The sequence below is a fragment of the Amblyomma maculatum genome, chromosome 4 (assembly GCF_055883805.1).
Source record: "Amblyomma maculatum isolate TAMU_Amacu chromosome 4, ASM5588380v1, whole genome shotgun sequence".
NCBI lineage: Eukaryota > Metazoa > Arthropoda > Arachnida > Ixodida > Ixodidae > Amblyomma > Amblyomma maculatum.
In genome coordinates, this window is record NC_139347.1 from 86,242,035 (window position 1) to 86,266,758 (window position 24,724).

General features: G+C 46.4%; 1 protein-coding gene across 1 annotated transcript in view; it reads right to left on the minus strand.

Moving 5' to 3' along the window:
- Positions 1–10,100: 10,100 nt before the first annotated feature.
- LOC146191568 (transient-receptor-potential-like protein) overlaps positions 10,101–24,724 on the minus strand; it is a 149,424-nt gene continuing 134,800 nt past the window's right edge. The window contains exons 7-12 of the mRNA XM_084602077.1: positions 23,134–23,340; positions 22,464–22,517; positions 20,412–20,483; positions 16,759–16,874; positions 12,781–13,048; positions 10,101–11,771 (exon numbers count right to left, since the gene is read on the minus strand). Of these exons, the coding sequence (XP_084458203.1) occupies positions 11,622–11,771; positions 12,781–13,048; positions 16,759–16,874; positions 20,412–20,483; positions 22,464–22,517; positions 23,134–23,340 (867 nt within the window). The 3' untranslated portion in view covers positions 10,101–11,621. The remainder of the gene's footprint in view (positions 11,772–12,780; positions 13,049–16,758; positions 16,875–20,411; positions 20,484–22,463; positions 22,518–23,133; positions 23,341–24,724) is intronic.

Consider the following 24,724-nt stretch of genomic DNA (forward strand, 5'->3'; position numbering starts at 1 on the left):
ATTTAAGCTGAAAGCAATGTGTCTGTGGCATATATTACCCAAGATGACTTGGAGTATATTTGTTTGAAATCTGTGTTTAAAATAAAATATAGGGTATTTTGACGGAGCCGCGAATGTATTTTGAGCACAGTGTATGTCTGTTTTCTTGTGTATCATTTTCCATGCATACTTTGTATATCTGCATGTAAAGCTACATTTGTCTATCTATGTATTGTTTTTTGCCTGGTGCAATTTTTTTCCCTTTTTTTTTCTAATGTACACGTGGGTTGATGTATCCTACGTTTTGTCTGTCTTCCTGGTTGCTTTCGTGCACCAAACTGTGACAGAATTGTATCGTTTTTTTTTTGTATGAAGCAAAATAAATGTTTATTTCACAGACCTGGCATCTTTCCTGCAATACTGTTGTTTGGCAAAGGCTTTGACGCAGCTGCGTTGATGGCCAATCAGCAGTAATTGTGACCTAATTTAATATTTAATTGCTGAAAATAAATAGAAAAATAATAGCACACCGTACAGAACAGAAATAATGGGCCAACAGGGCACGGCAGTACAGCAAGCGCTTGCTAGCATTCAAACTGCAGCGCATTTCAGCTTACAAACTGCGCGCCTTTAACTAGAGCGGATGTGCGTCGAGCCCCAGCCGCTTGGTGCGCTACAGTCAATTTGGCCGCTGGGCAAAGGACGTGTCCGCTCTTTACCCGATCTAGAGCACTGTAACCCAATCTCTTTCTCTATGGGGAGCTTCTTCCTCCATGGGGAGCTTACATACCTTGGAGCTTGTGCAGCAGTTGACCGAGGAGAGGGCCGCGCAAAGTGCCAAAGCGATGGTCTACTGTGCGGTTGTGGGCTGTAATAGCCGAACGCAGACTGAAGTGCAAAAGGTGAAGTCCGGACAAGACGACTGCGGGTTTTTCAAAATACCGAAGGTAGGCTTGCACGAATGCGACAAGACCGGGAGCGATCGGAACGTCGCAGACGAGGGTGGCTTGCACGCATCAACAGACGTGGCATTTACAGTAGTCCGGACAAATATCAAGTGTGCACGTCATTTCGTGTCAGAATTGCAGTCATCGAAAATTTTAGACAGCCGACCCTTGGCCGACCTGCAAAATGACACGTGAAGCTAGATTGGTGAGCTCCTGCAGCAATCCGTGCCTCAGTGTAACACATTCGAGGTGCACGCATGCACTCTCGTCTGCGGCGTTCCGAACGCTCCCGGTCTTGTCGCATTCGTGCAAGCGTACCTTCGGTATTTTGAAAAACTCGCCGTCGTCTTGTCGATCCGGACTGCGTTCGACTATTACAGCCCACGATTGCACAGTAGACCATCGCTTTGACACTATTTGCGCGGCCCGCTCCATGGTCGACTGCTGCTCTGTACAGGAAAATGGCGCTCTCAGCGTTTCGTGCAAGCTCCCTAAGTCCCTGAGGTTATGGAAAAAAGGGTGAGGTATAGAAAAGCTTCATAAAATCGGTCCTATTATTTGCTGCTACACTCCTGTTTAGAAGGCTCCCCCCCTCCCCCCCCCCCCCCCCCCTCCCCAGCGTCTATATATCGCATCTGGGATGTTGGCGTAGAGCAATGGGCTCGACTGGTTGCGCTGTCCTTTACAGTGCCAGATGGCAAGGTCGCCGAATCCATTATGTGCTCACCGTGTGACCTCATTTTCAAGATGAAGTGTCACTTGGTGCGGCACATGCAGAGCCACGACCCCGCTTCTGTATCCTTGCCGAACCTACCTAAAGAAGATGGCAGCCGCTGGGGCACTTGGCAGGCGGGCAGTGCGAGCGGTTGGCGCCCAGGCCTTCTCTTCCTACCCCTCTGCTCTCGCCAAGGTACGGCAGTCGGTGCTTATGCGCCACGAGATGATGATAAGCTCTTTATTTACTCCCAAAGAAGGGGAACCAGCCGAAAGACTGGTTGCACTGCTTAGGGAAGGTCAGCAGGGATCCCTTGGGACTCTGCGACTTCCAGTGCGCGCAAAATGAGCTAACGCTGTTGCGCGAGCTCGGTGGTACGCAGGAAGGACTCCCACGCATCCACTGTAGCTGAGTTGTCTGCGTTGGGTCGTGTACATGTCCACACTATGTGAGGCGCCTTGCTCTCACAGGGGACATTTTCTCGGTTTCACGTGTCGACCCAGTGGTGAGGGGCAGGTCATTAATTAGTTGAGTTTTGGACAGGTTTTTTCATTGGTGTGCTCGCGATTGCACCAGAGAAAGGGATGCATGGAGCATCTAGCATATCTGGCCAATTTGATTGATAGCAAAGTTAAAGAAGGCTAGTTGCAGTGGTTTGATGCACTAGCATTACTGGCCATGGTGAGTGAATGCAGTGCTGTGCCTGTGGTCTTCATTCATGTATTCAAGAAGGAGAAAGAAATACCGGGGAAAATTTTCTAGAGGGCACTTTGGAGCACTAAAGTGTGATAAGTGGATCGCGTAGCCCTACATCTATCTCCTTCTCTTCTTTCACTCCCACCTTCCTTCCTTTCTTTACCGTGTGGCACATGTGTGCATGAAGAATTGTGACAGATACTGCGCCTTCTCTTTCCTGGGACTGTATTCCGAGTTGGCGTCGTTATCGAAGTGTCGCTATCTCACGTGACCCTGAGTCATCTGATTGGTCGAAACGCCGGAACTGTGTGTTGCCACTACGGAACCGGAAAAAGGGGCAACATCATGTTCCGGCATTTCCACCAATCAAATGACTCGAGGTCGGGGAGATAGCGACAGTTTCGATAACGACACAAACTCGGAATACGGGCCCTGTAAATCAATTTGAAACGCCGCTGATGCCTGGTGTACTAACGCCTCCTAGACATCTGGGTCTGCTTCTGTTTGCTGTGTGTTGCGGCATTCTAGGAAGCTCCAAATGAAAAGTGCCGTATGGAGGCACGCTCGGCGGGTTCAGCTTCGTATACGCATGAATCGCCTGGTGACGTCATGACTAGTAGTGATGGTACATCGCACGGCCCTTGTCGGAATACAACCAGCATTCTATTGAATGCATCGAAGTTCACCGGCGTTCTATAATTCGTTTACAGGAAAGGAAAGGCGCAGTATCTGACCTGTCACTCGCAGAATCCCGCTATGATCCTCACGGTAGACAAGAGGACTTATGATGAATGTTTCACGATCCGGGACGTGACACAGTTGGTTAAAGTGCTGGGCTGGTGATCCAAGGGATGGAGGCCATCCGCACGCCGGCAGTGTCGGTGTCGGCTCCGCTGGCAGTCCACTGGCCCGTGCACTGCCTATTTTTCTTTTTCTTATTCAAAGCAAGCAAAGGATGGAGATCCGATTCCCGTAGGAGGCAAGGTTTATTTATTTTTAACTTCACGTCCGGTTGTGGTCGAAGACGTCACCAGGTCATGATCCCATTGTCGTGATATCCCGCGGAACCTCGTGAAAAGTGTGACATTTCTCACGAATGGATGACAGTATGAGCCATTAATTGCTTTGGCCTTAAAAATAGGTAAAACTTTGTCAGAGCAAATTTGAACCCAGGAATTTGAAGCAAGTACAAAACCTTGCAGCCTTCACTGCACTCAATCAGTCAGCGTTTTACAGGAATTCTTGTGCGCTGCATTGCAAGTGGTCTGCATGAACTTCGATCCCTGTGCAATGGATCCACACGCACTGCTATCGCATTGCCATTGTAAGAGGCACTAAGTGGCCCTAAAGTTTAGTGTACTACCATTGAGGTCTGTCCTCATTGCCGATTTCACCTATCTTTGCCCGAAGCACGCGTTTGCCTTGTTGCTAAAAGCTAATTGAAATGCTTTACATTAATTACAAAACCTAATTACATCATATTTGGCCAACTAGGCTAAATAGGATAGAGTTTTTTTCTACCTTAGACAGATTTTGCTGAAATTTGCATTCCATATTTTTTGCAGTTTCCTCGACCTTTGTGACAAACTGCAGAATGGGAAGGTGCATTGTTGTAGCTCTATAAATGTTCAAATTTTCTGCTTCATGGTTTATGTCATGGTGATTTCTATGGGCAACATCACATGTGTCACATATCGCTGGCCATGCCCAGCTGAAGGACACAATTTCGAGCTTGCTTCTGGTCATTTCCAACAATTGACCCAGGCTGTCACTGACCTTCCCCGTCAGCCAAATAGTACTTGCACCATAGGCTTTGTGACAGTATTTGTAATGTCGTGAGACAGTCTGTCATGTCATCGCAATAAAGAGACCCATTAAAGTTTCCTGGTTTTGCTCGTCTAAAATACGTGTATTGGCTATATTGAAAAACTTTTTAATTTTGCCAGAGAACGTAAATCTAATCCTTTCATGTGCGAAAAATATGTTTGCAATGCGAGGTTATATCTGATGGCCATTTTGAGTTCTCCATGCTTCAAATGACGTGACCTGAAGAAACTGAAAGAAAAATGTTAATTTTCATTGCTTTTTGGGCACCTCAGTACACAAAAGTAATGCATTCTACCAGCAGAAAGCGCGATAGTGTCCTTAGCAAGATGTAAAGCACAAAAGATGACTAACGGATTATTGCTTGATTTCTTAATTAAATCAGGCCCTTCAGAGGATACTTATTGTGAAAAAGATAAAAGCAGTCACTTCGGGCAGGCATGCACAAAAAGATAGGGCACTTGTGGCAGTGAATTCGACATTTCGCGAGTACGGTGTGTTGACATGCTCTGGCCAGTGGTTGGAGCCGTCATACCTAATGGTATGTAAACAGCAAATGCTGTTTAGCCTTCATCACAACAGGCTCTCAGTACTCACTACTTGGTCGACCGCGCCATTTTCGAGGTGTTGTTCTGCGATATCGCTGTTCGCAACGTCAGTTTAGAAGACCGTGGTGTCCAAAATACTTTTCTGTGCAAGCTTCTGAGCACTTTTGTCTCAGAGGTACTCTATCCAGCTGTTGCAAAGCTAAACGATATAAAGTGTGAAAGTACACCTTCTGGTTTTGGCCAAAGAGGATGCAGTAACATAAGGATGTCGAGTTTGTCAACTTGTCGAGTTTGGCATATTTTGAAACATTCAAAAGGGCGTTTTTATAGCCTTTTTTTTTTTTTTTTGTACAGCAGGGCACACAAAGTAAGAAAGTGACGCCGAGCACTGAAGGAGTGTGCCAGCAGAGATAGCTTTGAGGTGCCCTCACCCCGACCAGGGACGCTAACATCTTGAAGTGCATGCAAGGCTCAATATGCTCATAACAAGGATGGTAGCAATTATTTCCCAGTCGCATGCTTTTCCTCCGACATTTTAATTAAACGCTAATATTTCGGTCAGCACAGATTCTCAACAGTCCAAAATGACAAAAACAAGAAGCAAATACAGTAGTACTCAGCCACGTCCATTTTTACTGCTCTTTTCAGGCAAGATATCTTATACTTCGTGTAAGGTAGTGCCAGGTGTCTAATAAAGTGGCTCAGGGTGCATGTTTTGAAATATTTAAAACGACATTTTTCATTGCCTTTTTGTGCAGCAAGCCACTCGGAAGTTCGCGCCTCCATGCAGGGACACGGCGCATAAAGGACCTAATAAAGGGCATGATTTATAGGACTAAAGGAAAAGAATCTTCTGGGCGTAATCCAGGCATTTATCATTAGTCGAATCAGCTATTCTACGCCATACTTACCCCGTAAAGCAGCAGAACGACAGAAATTAGAGAGCCCCATCCGCACAAGTATTAAAAGAGCCCTTGGATTCCCGCGCTGTACTTCCACAGCAGCCTCCTGCAACTGGGCATCCATAACACATGGGATGAGATCGCGGAAGCGGTGCGCACTTCACAGGTAGAACGGCTCCGCCTAACCGCCGCAGGCAGATCTATTCTAGAAAAACTGGGCATCGACACTTGGGGAGGCGCTCAGACAAAATCTGAAATAGACAAGGCTGTACGGGACAGGCTATGGATACCTCCGCTGCCAAAAAACATGCATCCCGAACACCATACGGAGCGTCGGGAAAAAAAGAGCTCAAATGCTCATTAAGAAATTTAGCCGCTTGCTGCCGGAGGAAGTAGTCTTTGTAGATGCTGCCGGAGGGGCAAGCTCCTTTAGGGTTGCAGCGGTATCGAATGGGTCGGGTAGACCGATCACCGCGGTCACCCTGAAAACTAGATCTCCTGAGGCAGCTGAGGAAGTGGCTGTAGCTCTAGCCTGCGCCCGGACAAAGGCGCGTTTCGTGATCTGCGACAGCAAAACTGCCATACGAAATTACAGTCGTGGGTTGATTGCTCCCCAGGCAATTCGAATATTACAGCAATCACCAATCTCGCGAACTATACAGCTGATTTGGACTCCAGCGCACACTGGCGTTCCCGGCAACGAATCCGCCAATGCTATGGCTCGAGGGCTCTACCACCTTGCCGGCGGCAGAGAGGGGGGGCTTGGAGCGGGGAGCATAGAGTGTGCCAAATCTTACACAGAAATTCTGCAGCATTATAGACTCAGTAGACGGGTGGCTGCTGCTCCAGCCCCTACCCTAAATTGCAGGCAGGCCGTCGCCTGGCGTCGCCTTCAGACTGGGACATTCCCACACCCGCTCCTGGTGAGCCATCTGCTCCCAGGAGAAAGATCTGAATTCTGTGCAAACTGTGACTCGAGAGGGACCCTCGAACATATCTTCTGGGACAGCCCCTTTTCTCCCGGGAGGGGTCTAAATCTGACGCCACAACTCTGGGAGACCATGCTGCGCTGCTCGGACCCTGGGCTCCAGCTAGCCGCCATCCAGCTGGTCTGGGACGCCGCCGGCCTGCGTCTGAGGCGGGGCACCCGCCATCCATCCCAAGCGACGGAGGGCCGGAGCCTCTTCATTCGCTGGAATAAATAAAAAGTTCTGCTCTCTCTCTCTCTCTCTACTTCAAAGTGCTCAAAAAGCCCCAGTGTTCCCTTTTAGACTGTTGGAGTGAATTGCAACAGATGGCAGATGGGACAGAACATAGCCAAGTGGGAAAACAAAATTGGGAACTTTACCTTATCTTAATAAAGGCCATCGCTATGAAATATTGTAGCCGTCGTCATCGTCGTCATCATCATCATTCAAACTGCCCACTGAATGGCAAACACCTCTCCCATATCCCTCCAATCCGCCTTCTGCGCGAGTTTTCTGCGCATGCGCGAAGTCGTAGCGGCGACCGATGGAAACACATTGGACGGCGTCGGCGGCGTTTCTCGGCGCCGCCAGTGCACGGGGGCTGGCGGCACCGGGCGGCACGGTGACCGTCATAGGCTTGTCAAAGCTATGCCAACCACATCTGCCGCATACGGTTGCCACTCTCTAGGCGTGCCGGAATGCAAGACGCTGTTTTTTAGGTTTCCTTCGGCGAGCCGCGACCAACAACGGCGTGAAGCTTGAATTAAGGCAACCAAGCGTCAAAATGTGAATGGCCGACCTTAGCAGCTAGCCGACTGCGTACTCTCGACTGTGCGAAAAACACTTCGTTACAGGTATGTATGCATTTAAAGGAAATGTGCATGATTAAAAGTATCTAGATGGAGTTTGCACCAACCCTGTAAACCACCAGTGATAGCTGCAATGAGCATTTGTTTGGCGAGTGTTCGCTTTATGTGCGACGGAGCCTGATGGCGATGTATTTTGCCGTTCATTTTCTTTATGTGCGAAGGGGCCGGGTAGCGCAGATATCACAGGTGGCTGTGTGCGCTAGACCGTAATATTTAGCATGTTTTATCGCGACTGCCGCCTGACTAAAAAGAAAAGAAAATATTGGGCGTTTGTTGTTATGCACCCCCGTTCGCGAGCCGAGTGGTTGAGCTGGTCATGAGGCTCGCGAACGGCACTGCATTCCTTTTCTTATCTACGACATCCTTCGTCGGCGGAAGCACCGAAGACTGCGCATGGTTTGGATAAAACACGATTACTGCCTGATCTGCAAATTCCTTGATGTGAGCTGTAGGGCGAGCTGGATATTTTCAGCGTTATTTTTGATACGTTACCTAGCTCACATTGGCAGTGGCCTCATTCGTAAGTATGTTCCACTTCTTAACTAAAAATAGGTTTTTTCTATGTCCCAAAGCTCAGTTGGATGTGTTCAGCTGTTGCAAATACAGATTTGTGCATACACGTATCAAAAAGTGTTTCAAAATAGTACAAGATCACATATGGAAGATCCGTTTATGTATTTTATTTCATACATAACTGAACTCTCACGAACAGGTGAACAATTCGACGAACAGTATGAAATTTACACAACAGAACATGCCCTAGTGTTTTTGATGACCGTTATATTCTCTCTAAAAAATGAAATTTCTCTTTTGCGAATGCAACTAAGAAATAGAGAGAAGGAACATAGGAGCCATAGCGGCCGGACATATCTGAGCAGTGGAGACAAACATATCGGTCGTTCGCGTTTTCACAAATGAGCACCACAACATACTGCTGCTCATTTCAACCTCCTGCGCTATCTTCTAAAAACTGCTGTGGACATGGTATTCGATCGGTGTCTTGCGAAAGTCATGCCGGTGTCGGCCCTTTCTCAGTCCCCTCATCGTCCTAGTATTCGTCAGAACTGAAACGGACAAGCTTACGGAGTGCACCTTATCGTTCCTCCCATAGCCGTTCTTCGACCAGCGATTATTATCACCTTTCTCTGACTGTGTCGATGCGTGGACATTGTGGACACATCCGCATCAACTACAAATAATCGTTGCATCACCGTTGTACCTAGCCTAATAAAGAGCGTTGTTTCTATCCTAGGGCGCCTAACTCGAGATGACTCCGGGCTACATAAGCGACGATGTGGACACAGCGACATCAGGTTGATTATGCCTTCTTCGTGACATGCCGGTTTGTATGATTAAAGATGCTCCGACATCACAGTATGCACATTCTGTTCAACAGCGGTTGAGGAGAATCGAGAATGACGACGCTTGAGACAGATATGCCGCTAGATGTCTTTTTTTTTTTTTCCGGCTAGATGTTGTGAACAGGCGCTGAATCGTCCACCTTACCAAGCAACACTGCTTCATCAAAATTACAGCTTTGTAAACTAATGCGATGACTATGTGAAGCAGTAAAAATTATTACGAGTTTTAGGTTAGGCGTCAGAGGATATTCGGAAAAGGATTAGCGTAAATGTCACTAGTACCTATACGAAAGTTCATGCGAACATTGAATTTTCCTTCCATGGCTGAAATTCTTGTTAAGCCTGCGCGATGTCAAAGAATTCGCGACAGTTCGACTCGCTATAAGCCACTATATGGCACAGCTATTTCACACGTGTCAAAATAGACGAATTGGGTTATGCATGCTTCTCTCGCGTTATTGGTTCTACCGGCTTTCAGCTAACAGCGCGGCAGCCATGGGAACGGGCGTACACAAAGTTACGTCAATAAGCAATCACTGCAATGACCAGCATAGACGTACCAGCCGTGCTATGAATGGCTGAATGCGCCCTCTCCTTTGCGCTACATTCAGTTATGCTTCTGCAGCAATGCATGGGACTGCCACTGATCCACAGGAAGAGTTCACACTCTGTCGCAGCAGTATTCGACCTCCAGAGAAGTCAGTTTATGGCTAAATATACAAGTCATATAGTATGTACACTAACTTTGTTATGTGCGTCGTCTCTTGTTTATGAGCTATTAGAGTATATGAGTTGTTTGATACACTTCGGCACAATTTGCATCGCTGTGTACGGGCGACTCTAGCATTCACGTTATTTCATGAACGAAAAATAACAGGAAGTGAGCGCGATGCTAGATTTATAGCAAGCTCATCGAAGCTATTCAGTGACACTAGGGTTACAACGTAGGCAACGTAGATAGCAGGTGCGATAATGTAGATACACGAATGGTGTATTCCATAACAAATTATTCTATGTAAATGTAAACATTTTCTTCCAGAAGCACATCCCATATATTTGGCGTAAATACAACTGCACTTAAGTATAGTGCATTGTTAACCCTATATCTGTTCTTCAATTTCACTTACTGAGTGACGGGAAGTCAAGTTGAAGGGAGAACGCTTTAATCCTTCGCAGAGTAGTGAGAGCCAAAATAGACGCTGCTGCCAGCAAGGGTAGTGTCAGAACTGCCACACTGCGGTGATTCGACGATTGACATCAAGCAAGAGAGGCCGCTAATGAATAACGGTACGAAGGGAAGGAGGATATTCGCCTTGTACTGGGATCAGGTGAACAAGCGTTGTCGAGAAATCTGCAGCAATTACTGCAGCACTCTTTGAAGAAAGACTTGCGCCCGCTGTTTACTGCACTGTTGGATGATGGAGATCACACCGCTACGGTGGTACAAGGCTGTGAAGAGCAGTTCGCCCTTGAACACAACAAACGAGGAAGTTAGGAAGATTGTTAATGCGGCATTATCCCATACGAGCGCGAAAATTCGCCTACAATAACTGGTCTACCTGTAAAGGGGATGGTCCTCCAGGGAGCCTTTCATGCAGACGCAGTTCCAACTTCACAGGTACATTAATCAGTCTGCTACGCACGACGTAACAACAACAATTTCTAAGGCGCTAATTCTTGTTCATTAAGACTTTCCTGCTTTACATGCAGGAATCTTTATTAAACACTGATTGCTGCTATGAGGACCTTCGAGGCTGCGATGTAGGAACTCAGAGAATACAATATGCGGAGAAAGTGTGTGCACCAGGTAATACAAGAACAACAATGAGGATGGGGCGAAGAACATAGCCAGTTTGGGTTGCGTATAACGAACCTCACGAAGACAAAACACAGCACATTTTGTGGGAACTACATGGGCACCGAACACACCACATGGGGTTGTGGAAATTATTATATAATACTGTTACTCACATGCCAAAATAAACACAAGCAACTAGGGTATTTACCGCAATTAAAAGTAGCAGTAAGTCTTGAACGATATCGTTTTCGGCAGCTGGTCATCAGCGTACAAGCTGGCAGGGGCAACCTCGTTTAAAAAGCAGCAAGCTCCACCCGACTGCCCAGAGAAAATACAGAGGAACGCAACTCCGCTTGTCTCATATGTCACGAACAGGTGCAGGCGCTACCTAATTTATGCTTAAGTACATGCCTTCGGTGGCAGCAGATATTGTACGCGCCTTTCAGTCAACTGAGGAGTCGCTGAATGGTTCAAAATTTAATTTTTTTTCTGAACAATTATCAGCAGACGTAACACAAATACGTCATAACTTTTCTAACAGTCAGCAGCTTCAATTGTCGTAGGCAAAGTGTAGACAAGTAGTGTTGAATAGTTGAGGTCGCCGGCATCTGGCCCTAAAACCCCAGATCAGACCTCAGTCAAGCATTTCAAGTAGAACAACGTGACCTCAGAGTACAATAATGAACGAGATGTGAGCTCAAAAAATAGCCTGCTTAGAGGTCTCACGCTTATCCGTAACGACTTCTCCTGAAGTCAGAGTAGCCGCACGAGTCTTGAAAGCGCCTGGAAGAAGGCATTCTGCGCACGGCGTTCCAGAAGCTCGAGTTAGGTTTCCTCCGCAGAGCGCACCGGGTATGAGCGATTTGGGTTTCCTCCGCAGAGAGAGCCGAGTACCAGCCTCGCAGGGTCTAGCTGCCAATGCGGCGACTGGCAACACGGAATCCCAGTGGCTCTGCGTTAATTGTTCCAAAGATGAAGACAGTCCCATAAAGGCGTGAACTGTGAAAGCGGGCCTCATAACTGCGTGAACAGGTGCGTCTGGTAGAGGTCGGGCGGTAGCGAGGGAGCCCTGGCTGGAGCCGGGAACGCCGGCCCTCGGTGGCAGTGCTGCAAGTGCAGTTCTCGTGCCAGGTGCCTGAGCTCCTCACGTACACCTTCGATGACCTGAACAAGGAGAGAGGAAGGAGGATATATAATCTACATAGGGAGATACTGTTACAGTGACTATACTTTGGCAGATACTTTGGGTACAGAACAGAGCACTGTCTTGCAGGCGAGAATTGCATACGGGATAACTTTGTTTAATACAGAGAGAGGTATACTCACGAACCAAAAGTGCAAAACTTGCACTCTTCCACTATCCATTGGCAAGTTACCACTATAATTGTGGACCCTTTCATGAATTCAGTATATACTGCGAATATGATAGACTTCGGTGCAGAAGTACCTACTGCTTGGTTTGTCGCTGATCTATTATGCGTTTACAGTGTCAGGAAGACAAACAACCCGACACCTGCCCCTCATTTGTTTTATGTTTTCTTTCTTGACCCCACACAGCTATCATGAACTGATGCCCTCCATATTTATTGTTTATTACTGCGAAAGCAGTAAAGGCTGCGTTCACACAAAAAAAAAGTCGTTGTCCATCCATGTCACAAAATATTGCCAATGATCGATAGGTTGATGACGTTACGAAGTCACGTGACATGGTCATAGGTCGGCGAGAGGTGTGACGACACAAACCCTCCTGATATCATCAACCTCTCGACCAATAGGGAAATTTTGTGGCAGAGTTTACAGATGCTCTGGCAGGTGGCAGTTGGCAAGTGACATGGACAAGCGCCAATTAGTCGCCGGGGTTTGAGATGTCGTGCGTTGTGCGCTGGTAGTTGTCAAATGCGTTGACCACATGACAGTGACGAAAGAAGGAGGGGTGGTAGGTTGGATCCACAAGCCCCTATAATTGCTAATATGTATTTAAGGCAACAAAAAAAAGTGATAGTGGTCACGTTGGGCTGCCATTACAGAAACAACGTTGTAGGAACGTTGCTTCTAAAGCCATCACATTCCCTTCCTAAAGTGGCTTAAGTGTTCTCATGATATCTTTCGGTTAGTATTTGTAGGATTAAAACGTAATTTTAAATCTTGATACGGAGGAAGGTGAGCTGCCAACCTGCAGCTTAAGCTGCTCCACTTCTTCGGGAGAGAGCAGTCCGTAGTAAGGAGACGGTGTAGGCTGCTGGTGTAGTGCCTGTGGCAGCTGATACGGAGGTGCCGCTGTTGCAGCGGGCGTTGGTGGTGGCGGAGGCGGCGGTGGCTGCAGGTACGACGGCACCTCCAGCTTGGCGGCCGGTACACCCTTGAAGATGTCGCGTCTGAGGGTGTCCAGCTGCCTCACGTTGTGTGCCGCCTCACGCTTCCGGTCCTCTCGCAGTTCGAACCTACGAAACATGAAGGTCCGGTGTCGTTAAGCCTCTAATGCGTACAAGTCATCAGCTCAAAAATGACCACACTGTCATCTACACCGCTAAGAACTCCTCGTGAGACGGCTCAACTCGATCGTAGCGTTTACAATGCAAATAAGTTGACGCAGGTTCATCTAAGAAAAAAGAGGCGACAAAACCCGCAGTAAATACAGAGACTTTCAAAGTGGAATACGTTTTAACGCAACACAGAAAGGGGACCACAGGCACAAACTTAAAACTGTTTCTTTCAGGAGGAATGAGCGTATATATATGTACAGTCCTGAATGCAGCAGTCCTGAAGAAGATATATGAAGCTGATAGCACAAGCCAAGGAGTAAGACGTTGGAAAAAAAGCTCTCGTGCCGGACGCGCGGCCGTTGACCAGCTGAGCTCCCTGCCCTCTCGACGAGTTGTTCAGCGCTCCGACGTCAAACCCCCGTCGTAACAAATTGGTGGAGGTGCTGGGTAAAACAACCCTCACGACGCATCCTCAACCGCTGGAGCTTCGTTGGGGCCGTCGCCTCGCTGGTCTCCCGCCCGTTTCTTTAACAATGCAGCAGACTACCGAGCAGTCCCGAACATGAACACGGGACCTTCTACTCCAGTCTGGCGATGTGCCACCGACCACCACGAATGCCACGCTACCATTTCGTGAGCCTATAGTTCTTTTGCCGGTCAAGCAGGGAAAGATGTTGATGACTGGCTAACCCATTATGAACGTGTGAGCCGCTATAAACGCTGGGGTTCGGTGGCTAAACTCGAATGTTGTCTTCTTAACGCAAACTGCCTTGATGTGTTATGAGAACCACGAGGACTCCTTGACCACTTAGGACAGTTTTGTCGAATCAGTTAAGGAATGTTTCGGTGACCTAGCCGCAAAGAAGAAACAGGCCGAGCAGAAACTTGCTCAGAGGACTAAGGCAGCAGGGGAAACCTGCACCACCTACATCGAGGCCATGCTCAAGTTGTGCTAGACCGTCAACAGCAGGATGACTGAGGAAGATAAAGTAGGCCATCTGCTCAATGGAATTGCGGAAGACGTTTACCACTTCCTTATTGCCAAGGACAACTTGAGTTCTGTCTCTGACGTTATCCGACACTGCTGGACATTCGAGACCCTCACCGAAGTTTGGACGGCTCGCAAATGTCACTACAGTGGCTAGTATTGAAGAATCGCCATCTCGAAGCCTCCTGTGCGTCATCCGTGAGATTGTTCGCGATGAGATGTCACGACGTGAGCAGCTTGCCCGGCCCAATAACTTCGCAGGTGAAGTATATGGGCTTCCACACTATTGGGGTGCGTGCCAGCCGATGTCAGCGAATGTCACCTGCTTCGCCTGCCGCGACGACCTGTACACCCCGTGACCAAGACCCGACGAGAATTACCACCAATTCTCTTACCATCAGCGCAGACTCTCGCTCTTACTCCAATCGTACATCGCGCCGACCGCCGGACAGCTACATCGTACGGGAACCACCATCTGGATATTCGCCGCGTCCTACCATGCAGAAACCAGCTGACACGCCCCTTTTTGATCGACCTATTCCGATGTGTTACCGGTGTGGTGTCGCGGGTCACATTTCCAGCTACTGCAATCGGCGCGCACTGCTTAGGAATCCTCCGACGGCATCGAACCGACGCGCCGTCCAGTCCTACACTGACACTCATCGGCCAGATCATCCTATCCGGAGGAGCCGTTTGCAAAGTGAATGATCGCGAAGTCATTCTCGCGCGTCCGACCACAGTGTGATACCACCTCCTTCGTTCCGTCTGCGCCGTTCCTGTCACCACGGTGCCGATCTCCGCCACCCTTGCAGGAAAACTAGCCAGCGCAGCCGATGGAGGTGAGGTCGCTAGACAATGTGCTTTGCTACCTAGTATTCCTTCTTCTGTGTACATGTTAAAGAACAAGGTTAATGTGGTTGTTGACAGTTTGTGTACAATGGCGTTGGTAGACACTGGTGCTACTGCTTCGGCCATGAGTTTAGATTTTAGGAACCTTTTGAAGAACAAAGTTATGTTTGTTTGGGACAAACCTGCTAATTTTTATGGAGTGAGTGGAGAGTTATTGTATCCGGTTGGGGTGTGCAGCCTTAAAGTTTCCTTGGGGGGCAAAGTATTCCCGGCAGAGTTTGCAATACTGCCTCGATCGACACACGACGTAATATTGGGAATTGACTTCTTGCGTATGTGCGACGCTACAGTTGATTGCCGGACGGGAGCGTTAAGTGTTAGTAGTGTGGTTCTCTTCCTCGTGAACGTTTGGAAGAGTCGTCAAATTATGAAGACGTTGTGTGTGTGTGTGTGTGTGTGTGTGTGTGTGTGTGTGTGTGTGTGTGTGTGTGTGTGTGTGTGTGTGTGTGTGTGTGTGTGTGTGTGTGTGTGTGTGTGTGTGTGTGTGTGTGTGTGTGTGTGTGTGTGTGTGTGCGTGCGTGTGCGTGTGTGTGTGTGTGCGCGTGTGCGTGCGTGTGTGTGTGTGTGTGTGTGTGTGTGTGTGTGTGTGTGTGTGTGTGTGTGTGTGTGTGTGTGTGTGTGTGCGTGTGTGTGTGATGAAGTCATCATACCGCCACATTCTGCAGTGTACGTCCAGGTGTCCTGCTTCCGTGCCATAATGACTCATTTGAGGCTACTGCGGTGCCTCTTCTTCACAGCGGCGTAAAGAAAAAAGTGTTAGTGCCGCATTGTTTGATTTGTGTGAAAGAGGGCCGTACCGGACTGTGGACTATAAACTGCTCGCCGGAATCGGTTGTTCTTCCAGCGGGTTTAAAACTAGCTTCATGTAGCGCAGCTATCTCGAATTGTGTAGCTCTCGTTACCCCTTCCCCCGAAAACTCCGCTTCTCACTCGCCCGCTGAAAAAAAGCTTGTTCCGGTGACCAGCGCATCTTTGAACGCCTCGCAACGCCAGATCTTGACGAACCTATTGTCTCAGCACGTCTCCATCTTTGATTTCGCGTAGTCCGACGGCTCGCAACGTTTTCTTCTGTCTCGCGCATGCCATATGATTGTCACGGGATCTGCCCATCCCATCCGTCAGGAGCCGTACAGTGTGTCGCCATCAGAGCGTAAGATCATCACTGAGCAGCAAGTCCGAGACATGTTGAACACGGGCGTAATACAGGAGTCATCCAGCCCTTGAACTGCTCCCGTGATATTGGTAAAGAAAAAAGAAAAAAGAAAAAAGAAAATTGGTAAAGAAACAGTCGCCTCAACTCCATCCCTAAAAAGGATGTGTATCCCCTCCCGCGCATCGACGATGCCATCGATTGCCCTTTTTCCAACGTCTTTCTCCTTGGCTTGTGCTATCAACTTCTTCAGGACTGCTGCGATACATATATATATATATATATATATATATATATATATATATATATATATATATATATATATATATATATATATATATATATATATATATATATATATATATATATATATATATATACACGCACACTTCTGTAATCATTCATCCTAGCACAAAGCTCGTCACCTTACGTGTCGCCAAGAAAAGTTCCTTTTCGCTTCAGTCTCTCAGATCAGATCATTACATGCGTGTCGCTGATGCACATGTAAGCATTTTCTTCTGATGTAAAACGCCAGACAACTACAATTTCGTTCTGCCCGCGTATCCACAGAAGCAATTAAAATGCATTTGTACGCTTTTTGTCGCGTGGGTTCCCACTTGCCTGAGGCTGGAAATATCCTGCTTGATCTCGAGCAAATCGTCTTCGTTAACGCCGTCTTGACGCAGCTGCTTCTTAGCTCGATGAATATAACGGTTCACTAAACGCTTCATCACCTCCTAGAAATATGGAGAAATAGAGAAAAAAAGGAGAGGAAATATTACGCTATGCTTAGAGTTTGCACTTCTCAGTGAAGGTACCCAATCACAGTATATGAGATGTATATGAGATGAAGTGCATGACAATATATTTTCTGTAGCTTAGAAAGCTTTATTTATTGCGAAAAATAGAACAAAAACGCGAAAACAAGTTAGCAGTGTGCCCACGAGGCTTTTAGCACTGCTTTTCGAAACGAATCACTACGAACTCGCCCAACTCGCGCTGCTTCCACAAAAATATATATATATTTTGTTGTTGATAGAAAGATCGATATAGTCACGATCCAAGGAAAACTTGCAAAAGTTCCTAAATGGATTGTGACGGTCGACCACAGGTGGCCTGTGGTCCGCCTAAAGGCCTACTTGTGGGGTGATTTCCACGCTCTCTACGTTGTGTTTTGACCCAATCACCCCCCCCCCCCCCCCTCCGGCAAACATACCCCAAAAATTATCTTCGTCCATTTTTTTCTGCTTCCGAACCAGCAAGCGCCGTGTAGTTCATATTACATTTATTTTAAATAAATAAAACTTGAAATTTCTCCAACCAACACTTTTATTTTATAAAACCCGACGTTTCGGAGCTGGCTCGGCTCCTTCTTCAGGGGTGCATGACGCGGGGCTGCGTGCAGCTATAAGTAAAGGAATGGTCGAGGGGGAGAAGAAGGGGAGGGGGGGGGGGAGAATGGGGAGGGGGTGAGATGTGTGTGAAAGGAATGAGAAGGAAGGAGGGGGGTTTAGACGAGTGAGGGTGCCGCAGGTGCAGCTGTGCTCGCTGGCGACTTTTTTCTTTTCTTCTGTGAAGTGGCCAGGAGAGAGCGAAGACCTTACAAGTATACAGCAGGGAGGTTGCCTATTGTCCGGTTGATGTTATTTGCGGTAGACTGTATGTGCCATGACTCGAGGAGGCGTCTTTTGCGGTAATTGGTCTCGGTCTCCAAGATGAACGTTTCTTCGAAATTTATTCTGTGGTCGGAATCTTCTGAATGTTCAGCTACGGGGTTGCGTTCTCTTGAAAAATTTCGTACATCGTTCTTGTGTTGCACAGGCAAATCTGTCGAAATGTTTAGCTTACATTTATTTTGTTACTTCCTCCCTTGTACAATAATTATCTCGCACCGGGATGATATTTTCTTCTACAGGAAAATAAAAAAGCATGCTAGAAACGCGCGATGTGAGTGCTCAGCTGCAATTGCGATGGAGTGAGGATCGCTTGGGTTAGATCTTGCTTGGTAATTAAAAATCATTCTCGGGCTCACCTTTCTGCCTTAAAGTTTCTGTTGGATCGCGACTATATTAACGATTAACGAGCACTAGGAATTCGATGCACCAATGCTGCGCGTGCACACATACTACATAGAGAAGCTTTGAAAGCGGATCGTTGTCAGCACGAAAGAAGACGTCCGCAAACGATCCAGAAGGCATTCAAAATACACGAACTTCTAATCGAAGGTTGCGTGCAGCGAGCGCTGGCCCCGCAAAATGTGTTTCCTGAGAGTTATCGGAGCATCTATCTCAAGTATGCTTCATTCTTCTGCATCAAACAAACAAAATAATTGAAAGTGCTCTGGCTGGTTGGGTGAGCGCCGTTTTTTATTTTACCCACAAACATTCATTTTGCGATATCGGAAGGTGGGTGAAATTCCTAGTCATTATGCATGCTTTGCAGGTTAATCCCCGTACACGAAGTAAAATAAAGGATGGCGCATGATACCGGTGTTTTCTCTGCTAATGGCATAAAACGCAATGGCTAGCTCAAAATCAATGTCGGAAAAGAGATAAGGGAGTCATAAATCCGGCACTCGGACTGCATTCCAGAATAACATGAAGTAATCCTGGTGCGTGGGTAGGGCATTGGGCATGAATTAATATATTTTCTCCTTTAAATGATGACCTCACAGAGAAAAGAAACGCACTGTGTTACCACGGCCTCTTATATATTTAAACAAACGAGGTGATTTAGCCTCTTCAATATTATTTGGCATGTTTACACGTATGAATTGCTCTGGTGCGTAAAGGCTGTTTCACATGATGCAACGAGCACGAAAGATTTCGGTCCAGTCGCAGTGTCGTTGCGGCGCAAATCGCAGCAGCCCTTTCACATGCTTGCGGCACCAGCGATTTCTGTCGGTGCGGCACGAGCGGCGGTACCATCATATTTTACCAACAATAAAAGTGATCACGCGTAAGAATAAATGTAGTATTTAATTTATGTTTTTCATCAAAATATAAAACACTTTATGCAAAATAGACATTTTTAACTTTTTCGTTTTGTACGCAACTACGTGCAACAGTCACATCAGGCTGAACTCCTTAGGCTGGAGGCCGTCTCGTTCGCAACGATCGCTGCGACGGGAGCAGCGTGCGACCAACATGTTGGAAGTCTGACGCAGCCGCTCTGCGACGGGAGCGGCGTGCCCTTCTGTCGCTGTGCGGCTGAAATCGTACACTGCTGCGGCGAGAATCGCATCATGTGAAACGGCTATAATAGTGCCAGTTCGTCCCTGGTACCCAAAAGCACACTTCACCGCGCTCTGATTCTTGACGTGGCAAAGCCCACTTTCAGGAACATGTGTAAAACCCAAAACATTCACCGTGACCTGTCTGTCCGCGATTGCGAAAACGAAAAACAAATCTACAACAGGAAACAATGGCTGCGCCACAACCGCATTGCTGCCATTTAGTCAAGTCGCACTTGTGACCTTTTTTTCTCCTTATTACTACTTTGCGATCAAATGGGTGATAAGTTGGCCGCATAAGCCTAAAATCAAAATGCTGTGCCACAGATGCTCGCCGGTTGCGAATGCTTCAGTAAAGAATATATGTTTAAAGATGCAAAGCTATGTTACAGCCTTTCATATACCGTAGTTTCTTCTTCAAAATTATGTTTACTTGTACTTCGTAATGTGGACAATGGTAGAGAGATGTGTTTGGAACCGGAGGCCAGAATTTCGCATTATCGAAATACTTTTTTGTTTTACTTATTCTCGTAAACACAATTAAGTAATTTGACTTCTACACGAAAATATTTATTACTTCTCGTCACAACCTTCAGCGATAGGTTGTTTTTTGCTTCAGTGCTTCAGCACTCAAATGATCACTTCTTGTTCAAAGTAATTTATATAATACCCGTGTGCACATAATTATCCAGTTTGCCACCTCTGCAGAGTCGTGTGGACGCCGATGCCAAGGTATGCTTATCAAACGCTCTATTGCTGACCTGAACCGCGCATCATATCCAGGTACAAAACATCCGACTCTTTTTTAAGGCTTGTTATTATCCAAACTCACTGAGGAAACATTGCGTGACCGTAAAGGCTTTATTGTTTCTTTCACGAAGCATAGGAGAAGTGCCGAGAAGTAAACTCCGATTATAAACGAAATAAACGGGGAAAAAAGTAGCATGAAAAACACACACACACACACACACATTAAAATCTCGTCATTATTTATTGTGAAGTGTAGACCAATTGAATCGAGATACCGTTGAAGCAAGCTTACCTGGTACTGCACGGTGCTTGATTGCCCGTTGAATTTCAGTATCACTGTGTTTTGCCGTTTTGTGCCCGGTTTCTGTCGAGAAATGAAGGGTGAAAATAGAGACAAATAGGAAAGCGATTACATTCAATACTGTTGCTCATCCTGTCTCGCCGAATTTTCCCATTTTATGGTACAGCGCCTAGACCGCACAAAGCAGATCGTTCTTCTTGTTTAAACTATCTGCATGGTCAAAAATATCTCCACCTACACTCAATTGCTCTGTGTTCCTCTCGAGGAAGTTCAATATCCGTTACCGTACTTATTAAACAGCCTGCGGCGAGCATCATTTTCTAGCAAAAAAACTCTATCTGGGAGTTCGTGCCTTTCTTTGCTTGCACGTTATTGCTTTTTTCTTCTGGCTTATTGTCTGATTTATGTAAGAGTCACTGCATTACTAATGACATCAGTATCAACTATGCTTGGGTGTTCATAAAACATAAAAATTGCATCGAAAATCTTAATATTTTGGCATGCTGGTCTTACAGAATGCTAAGGCGAGTGCTTTAACGCTGGATGAGAGGCCGGTATCTGCGAGAAAAATTGACTGCTGAAAATATTAGGAGCTTGGTTTCCAAATCACATCCCTAAAAGCAGTTTTTCAAACCGAATTAAATAAGCATATTGCCCTTCCGCTACCGAATCGAATACGAATAATGTAGCTTCGCTTCAAATTGAATACTAATAAAATAGCGACAGAAGCGACTCGAATACGATTCGAATATTTGCATTAATATTGACTACTGTGCAAATGTTCGTACAAAACGAAATTATAGAACGAATCCATGAGCGTGAATGTATGCAAATAAAAAAAAATTAAGGGATTGCACTTCAGTCTAAGAGGAGAAATGGCGAAAGCCACTTCACAGGACTGTTTTCACTAACTGAATCATAATTGTCATCCCTGCTGTTATCATCATCATCATCATCATCATCACCATCAGCATCATCATCGCTGAGATCATCATCAACCAACTGTACCCTCACTGTCATTGCTACTTTCATCATTACGCTAGACAAGGTCAATTACGATCGGTTTCTTACGAGCCCAGTCATTAGAGGCATCAGCTGTTCTAGTTTCTGTTCCTCGGGTTTCCCCCATGCAATAAAAAAAAAAAAAGCACGGCATGGCGCAGTAGTTAGCGCGCTCGGCTGGGGATCGGTGAAGGGGCGGGGGGACGTAGCTATAAAGAAAAAATTATGGATAGTGGTTCGATTCTCTCTGGATACCGACTTCTTTCTTTAGTGTCACCTCATGCCAACATTTCCTGCGCAGATTTCCGCAGTCCATGAGCCAAGAGAGGGTTTCGCCCTAAAATGAACTCTCTCAGTTTATGGCACAAGGAAATAAACTAGACTACACTTCATGACATGATACGAGGTACAGCTGCGTACGAGGAGGAAAAAGAAGCATCGCTTAAGCCATATCCTCTGAGATAGGCAACCAAGGCAGTGTTTGCCGACTTTCCTGGCCACTGCCGCGCCGTACAGCTTTCTGGCCATGCCGGAGCATTATTAACGTCGCAACATCAATGGGCTGTGAGCGGCTCTGAACTGTTTTTCATCCCGCATGTGGCAATTATTCCAAAAGTACAGCGCATATACGATTCGTTTCGTATTGTTTTCAAAATTCATTATGTGACTCGACCGCACAATTGAACGAGAGGATATTCAATTCGTTATTCACAGTTTTCGAATATGCACCAAACCCCTAGACGATATGTATATAATTTTCATCCGGTCGTATTCCTCGCAAATACCTTATTCAGAGAAAATAGACTAATGAAACATAGCCCACACTGTGCTTGGTTTCATAATGTCTCTTTCTCATGATTATCATGATCTTTGATACCGCACGACACCACAGTGTTATGAATGAATGAATGAATGAATGAATGAATGAATGAATGAATGAATGAATGAATGAATGAATGAATGAATGAATGAATGAATGAATGAATGAATTTTAACATTTTTTGCTTGCAGGCCAGATGGGAAAGTCTCAAGGTTACCTACCTGGTTGGCTTTATCGGGAACATTTCCAATGTACACAGGATTTTGTGTTTCAGGCTGAAGAAAAGAAAGGAGAACATTTCAACGGTTTGAAAAGAGCTCTGAAATGGGTACAATATTGTGAGCATCTGAACCGTTCTAATGACAGATTTCCTCAGTTAAAGGCTGCTCAAGGGCGCCGAGAGAAGGTTTAACAGATACTCATCCATGACGGCACACATAACACAAAGTGCAGATAAAAGTTGAAGAACTCTCACAAATACTTTACAACCCGTGCAAAATGTAAATAACAGTTTTTGTTTTCTTCGCCGGAAACTTTTAATGTTTGGCCTCTGTGCGCCTTAAAAATCTACCCATTCCCTTGCCCTCATTGCCTAATGACATGACACTAGAAAAAGCTTTGTTTTATATTCACTATTATACCTCAGATCAGGATGAGTATTTATAGATATAATTTTCTGGATGAGGGCTCTCAGAATGGCAGTAACAATGTTGAATGCGACTCGTGTTATGTTAGCTACAGTGATTACTTATCCCAGGTGTCTGCTTCTTGCAAAGCCCCGTACGAAGCGTGAATGCCAGTAGATCATTGCAATACAGGGTGTAATGCCAATAGCATTACACGTATTTGGAAACGAGTGGTCACGTAAAGCAAAGCAGGATCACGGAATACCTTGACGGCCGCATGCTGGAAACGCGGCCTGGCGGCGAAGGCACTCTTGCAGAGGAAGCGGCAGAGCCGGAGCAGTCCGCGCAGGAAGTACCACACCGACTTTGGGCTGATGATGAGGTTGAAGGGAGGCGGCAGCGTCGAACCTTCGTCGAAGTAGCCCATCCACAGTTTGGACCGGGCAAACTTCCACTCGCGGTCCTTGTGGTCCTGGGAACACGAAGGCCGCGGACAGTGTTAAGGAGGCGCCGTAAGACGCACTGAGCAAGGCAGCCTAATTGAATGACACTGAGCGGTGCGCGAATGAAGTAAAAGAATAAACGAAGAATTAAAGGAAAGCACAAGGAACAATCAATAGAAACAAAAAAAGAAAAAAAGTGTGAAAGAAGGGCAGAGGAATGGGTGCAATGGCTAATAACTGGAGTGAGTGAGTAAAAGAAAGAAAAAGGAAAAGTGGAGAGTTAGGATTGAATGCGTTTGTGTATACACAAAGAAAGTTTTCTAAGATCGATGGCTCTCAGTCCAAGAATCCAGCGCTGAGTACCATTGCCTTGCCTCGTTTCACTGAGCGTAATTGGTCACACTGCTCTGGCTGAGCAGCGAGCGCAGCTTTCCAGGTCTCCATTAAGGCGGAAGGAGTGGGGAAAATGTTTGGGTGGTGTTGGCAGGCCAGCATTACGCGGTGTATCTTCGGGTAACGTGGGCATGTGTCCTGGTATTGTGTAAGGTAGAAATGACAAAGTCAGGCAGTGAAATTGGCGCCAGGTTACGGCATCCTTCCCCGCCAGGTTCTTGTGTAAATGAGGGAAAACGGGACATCCTTTCTCAAGGGTGGGCGAGGATTGCAGAGTATTGATTGTGGACGGACTGCGGCCTGAAGTCACTGGTTTTGGTCTATTATATGTGGCACAAGGGATGTCGCCTTCTGCAGCATGTTCACTTCGGTCGATGAATTGGTAACCAAGTTGGCACGAAGACTCAGATGTTTGCAGTTAATAGTCAGTCGGGCGTCCGCGGCGTTTGCCTCGAGCATGCGAAATGTGGGGCTAATTCCAACTTGGGTACAAATCAAGTGACTGAATTAGACATTTCCCAAAAGCCGACATCGGGAGATACCACCCTTCATGTACACTGCCTCGGGTTTCTGCATGGGCTTGCCGATTGTCTGGTAAACACTCATCGCCAGGAGCCCAGACAACATAAGCATGTTGCAGCGATCTGGGATTAGTGAGTATTCAGAGAACACAGATGGAAGGTAGAAAGCAAGGAAGGGTAAGGAGGGAAGCGAGAAAAAGAGGGAATGAAGAAAACAAGAAAGGTGGAAGGGGAAAAGCCAGAAAATATTGGAAGCAAGCAAAGAGCACATGCAGGTGAGAAAAAAGCAAGGAAGGCAAAGAGGAAAGAAGTGAGCAAGGAATCAAGGATGGAAATGAAGGGCCAAAAAAAAAAAACAAGGAAAAAATCAAGGATGGCAGAAAACGGAGAAATAGAGAACGAAGGTGGCAGGGAGAGAGGAACGAAATACAGATAGTAAGAAATACAAAGCAGAAATGACCTATATCAAAGTTGGTAAAAAATGAGTATATAAGCATTA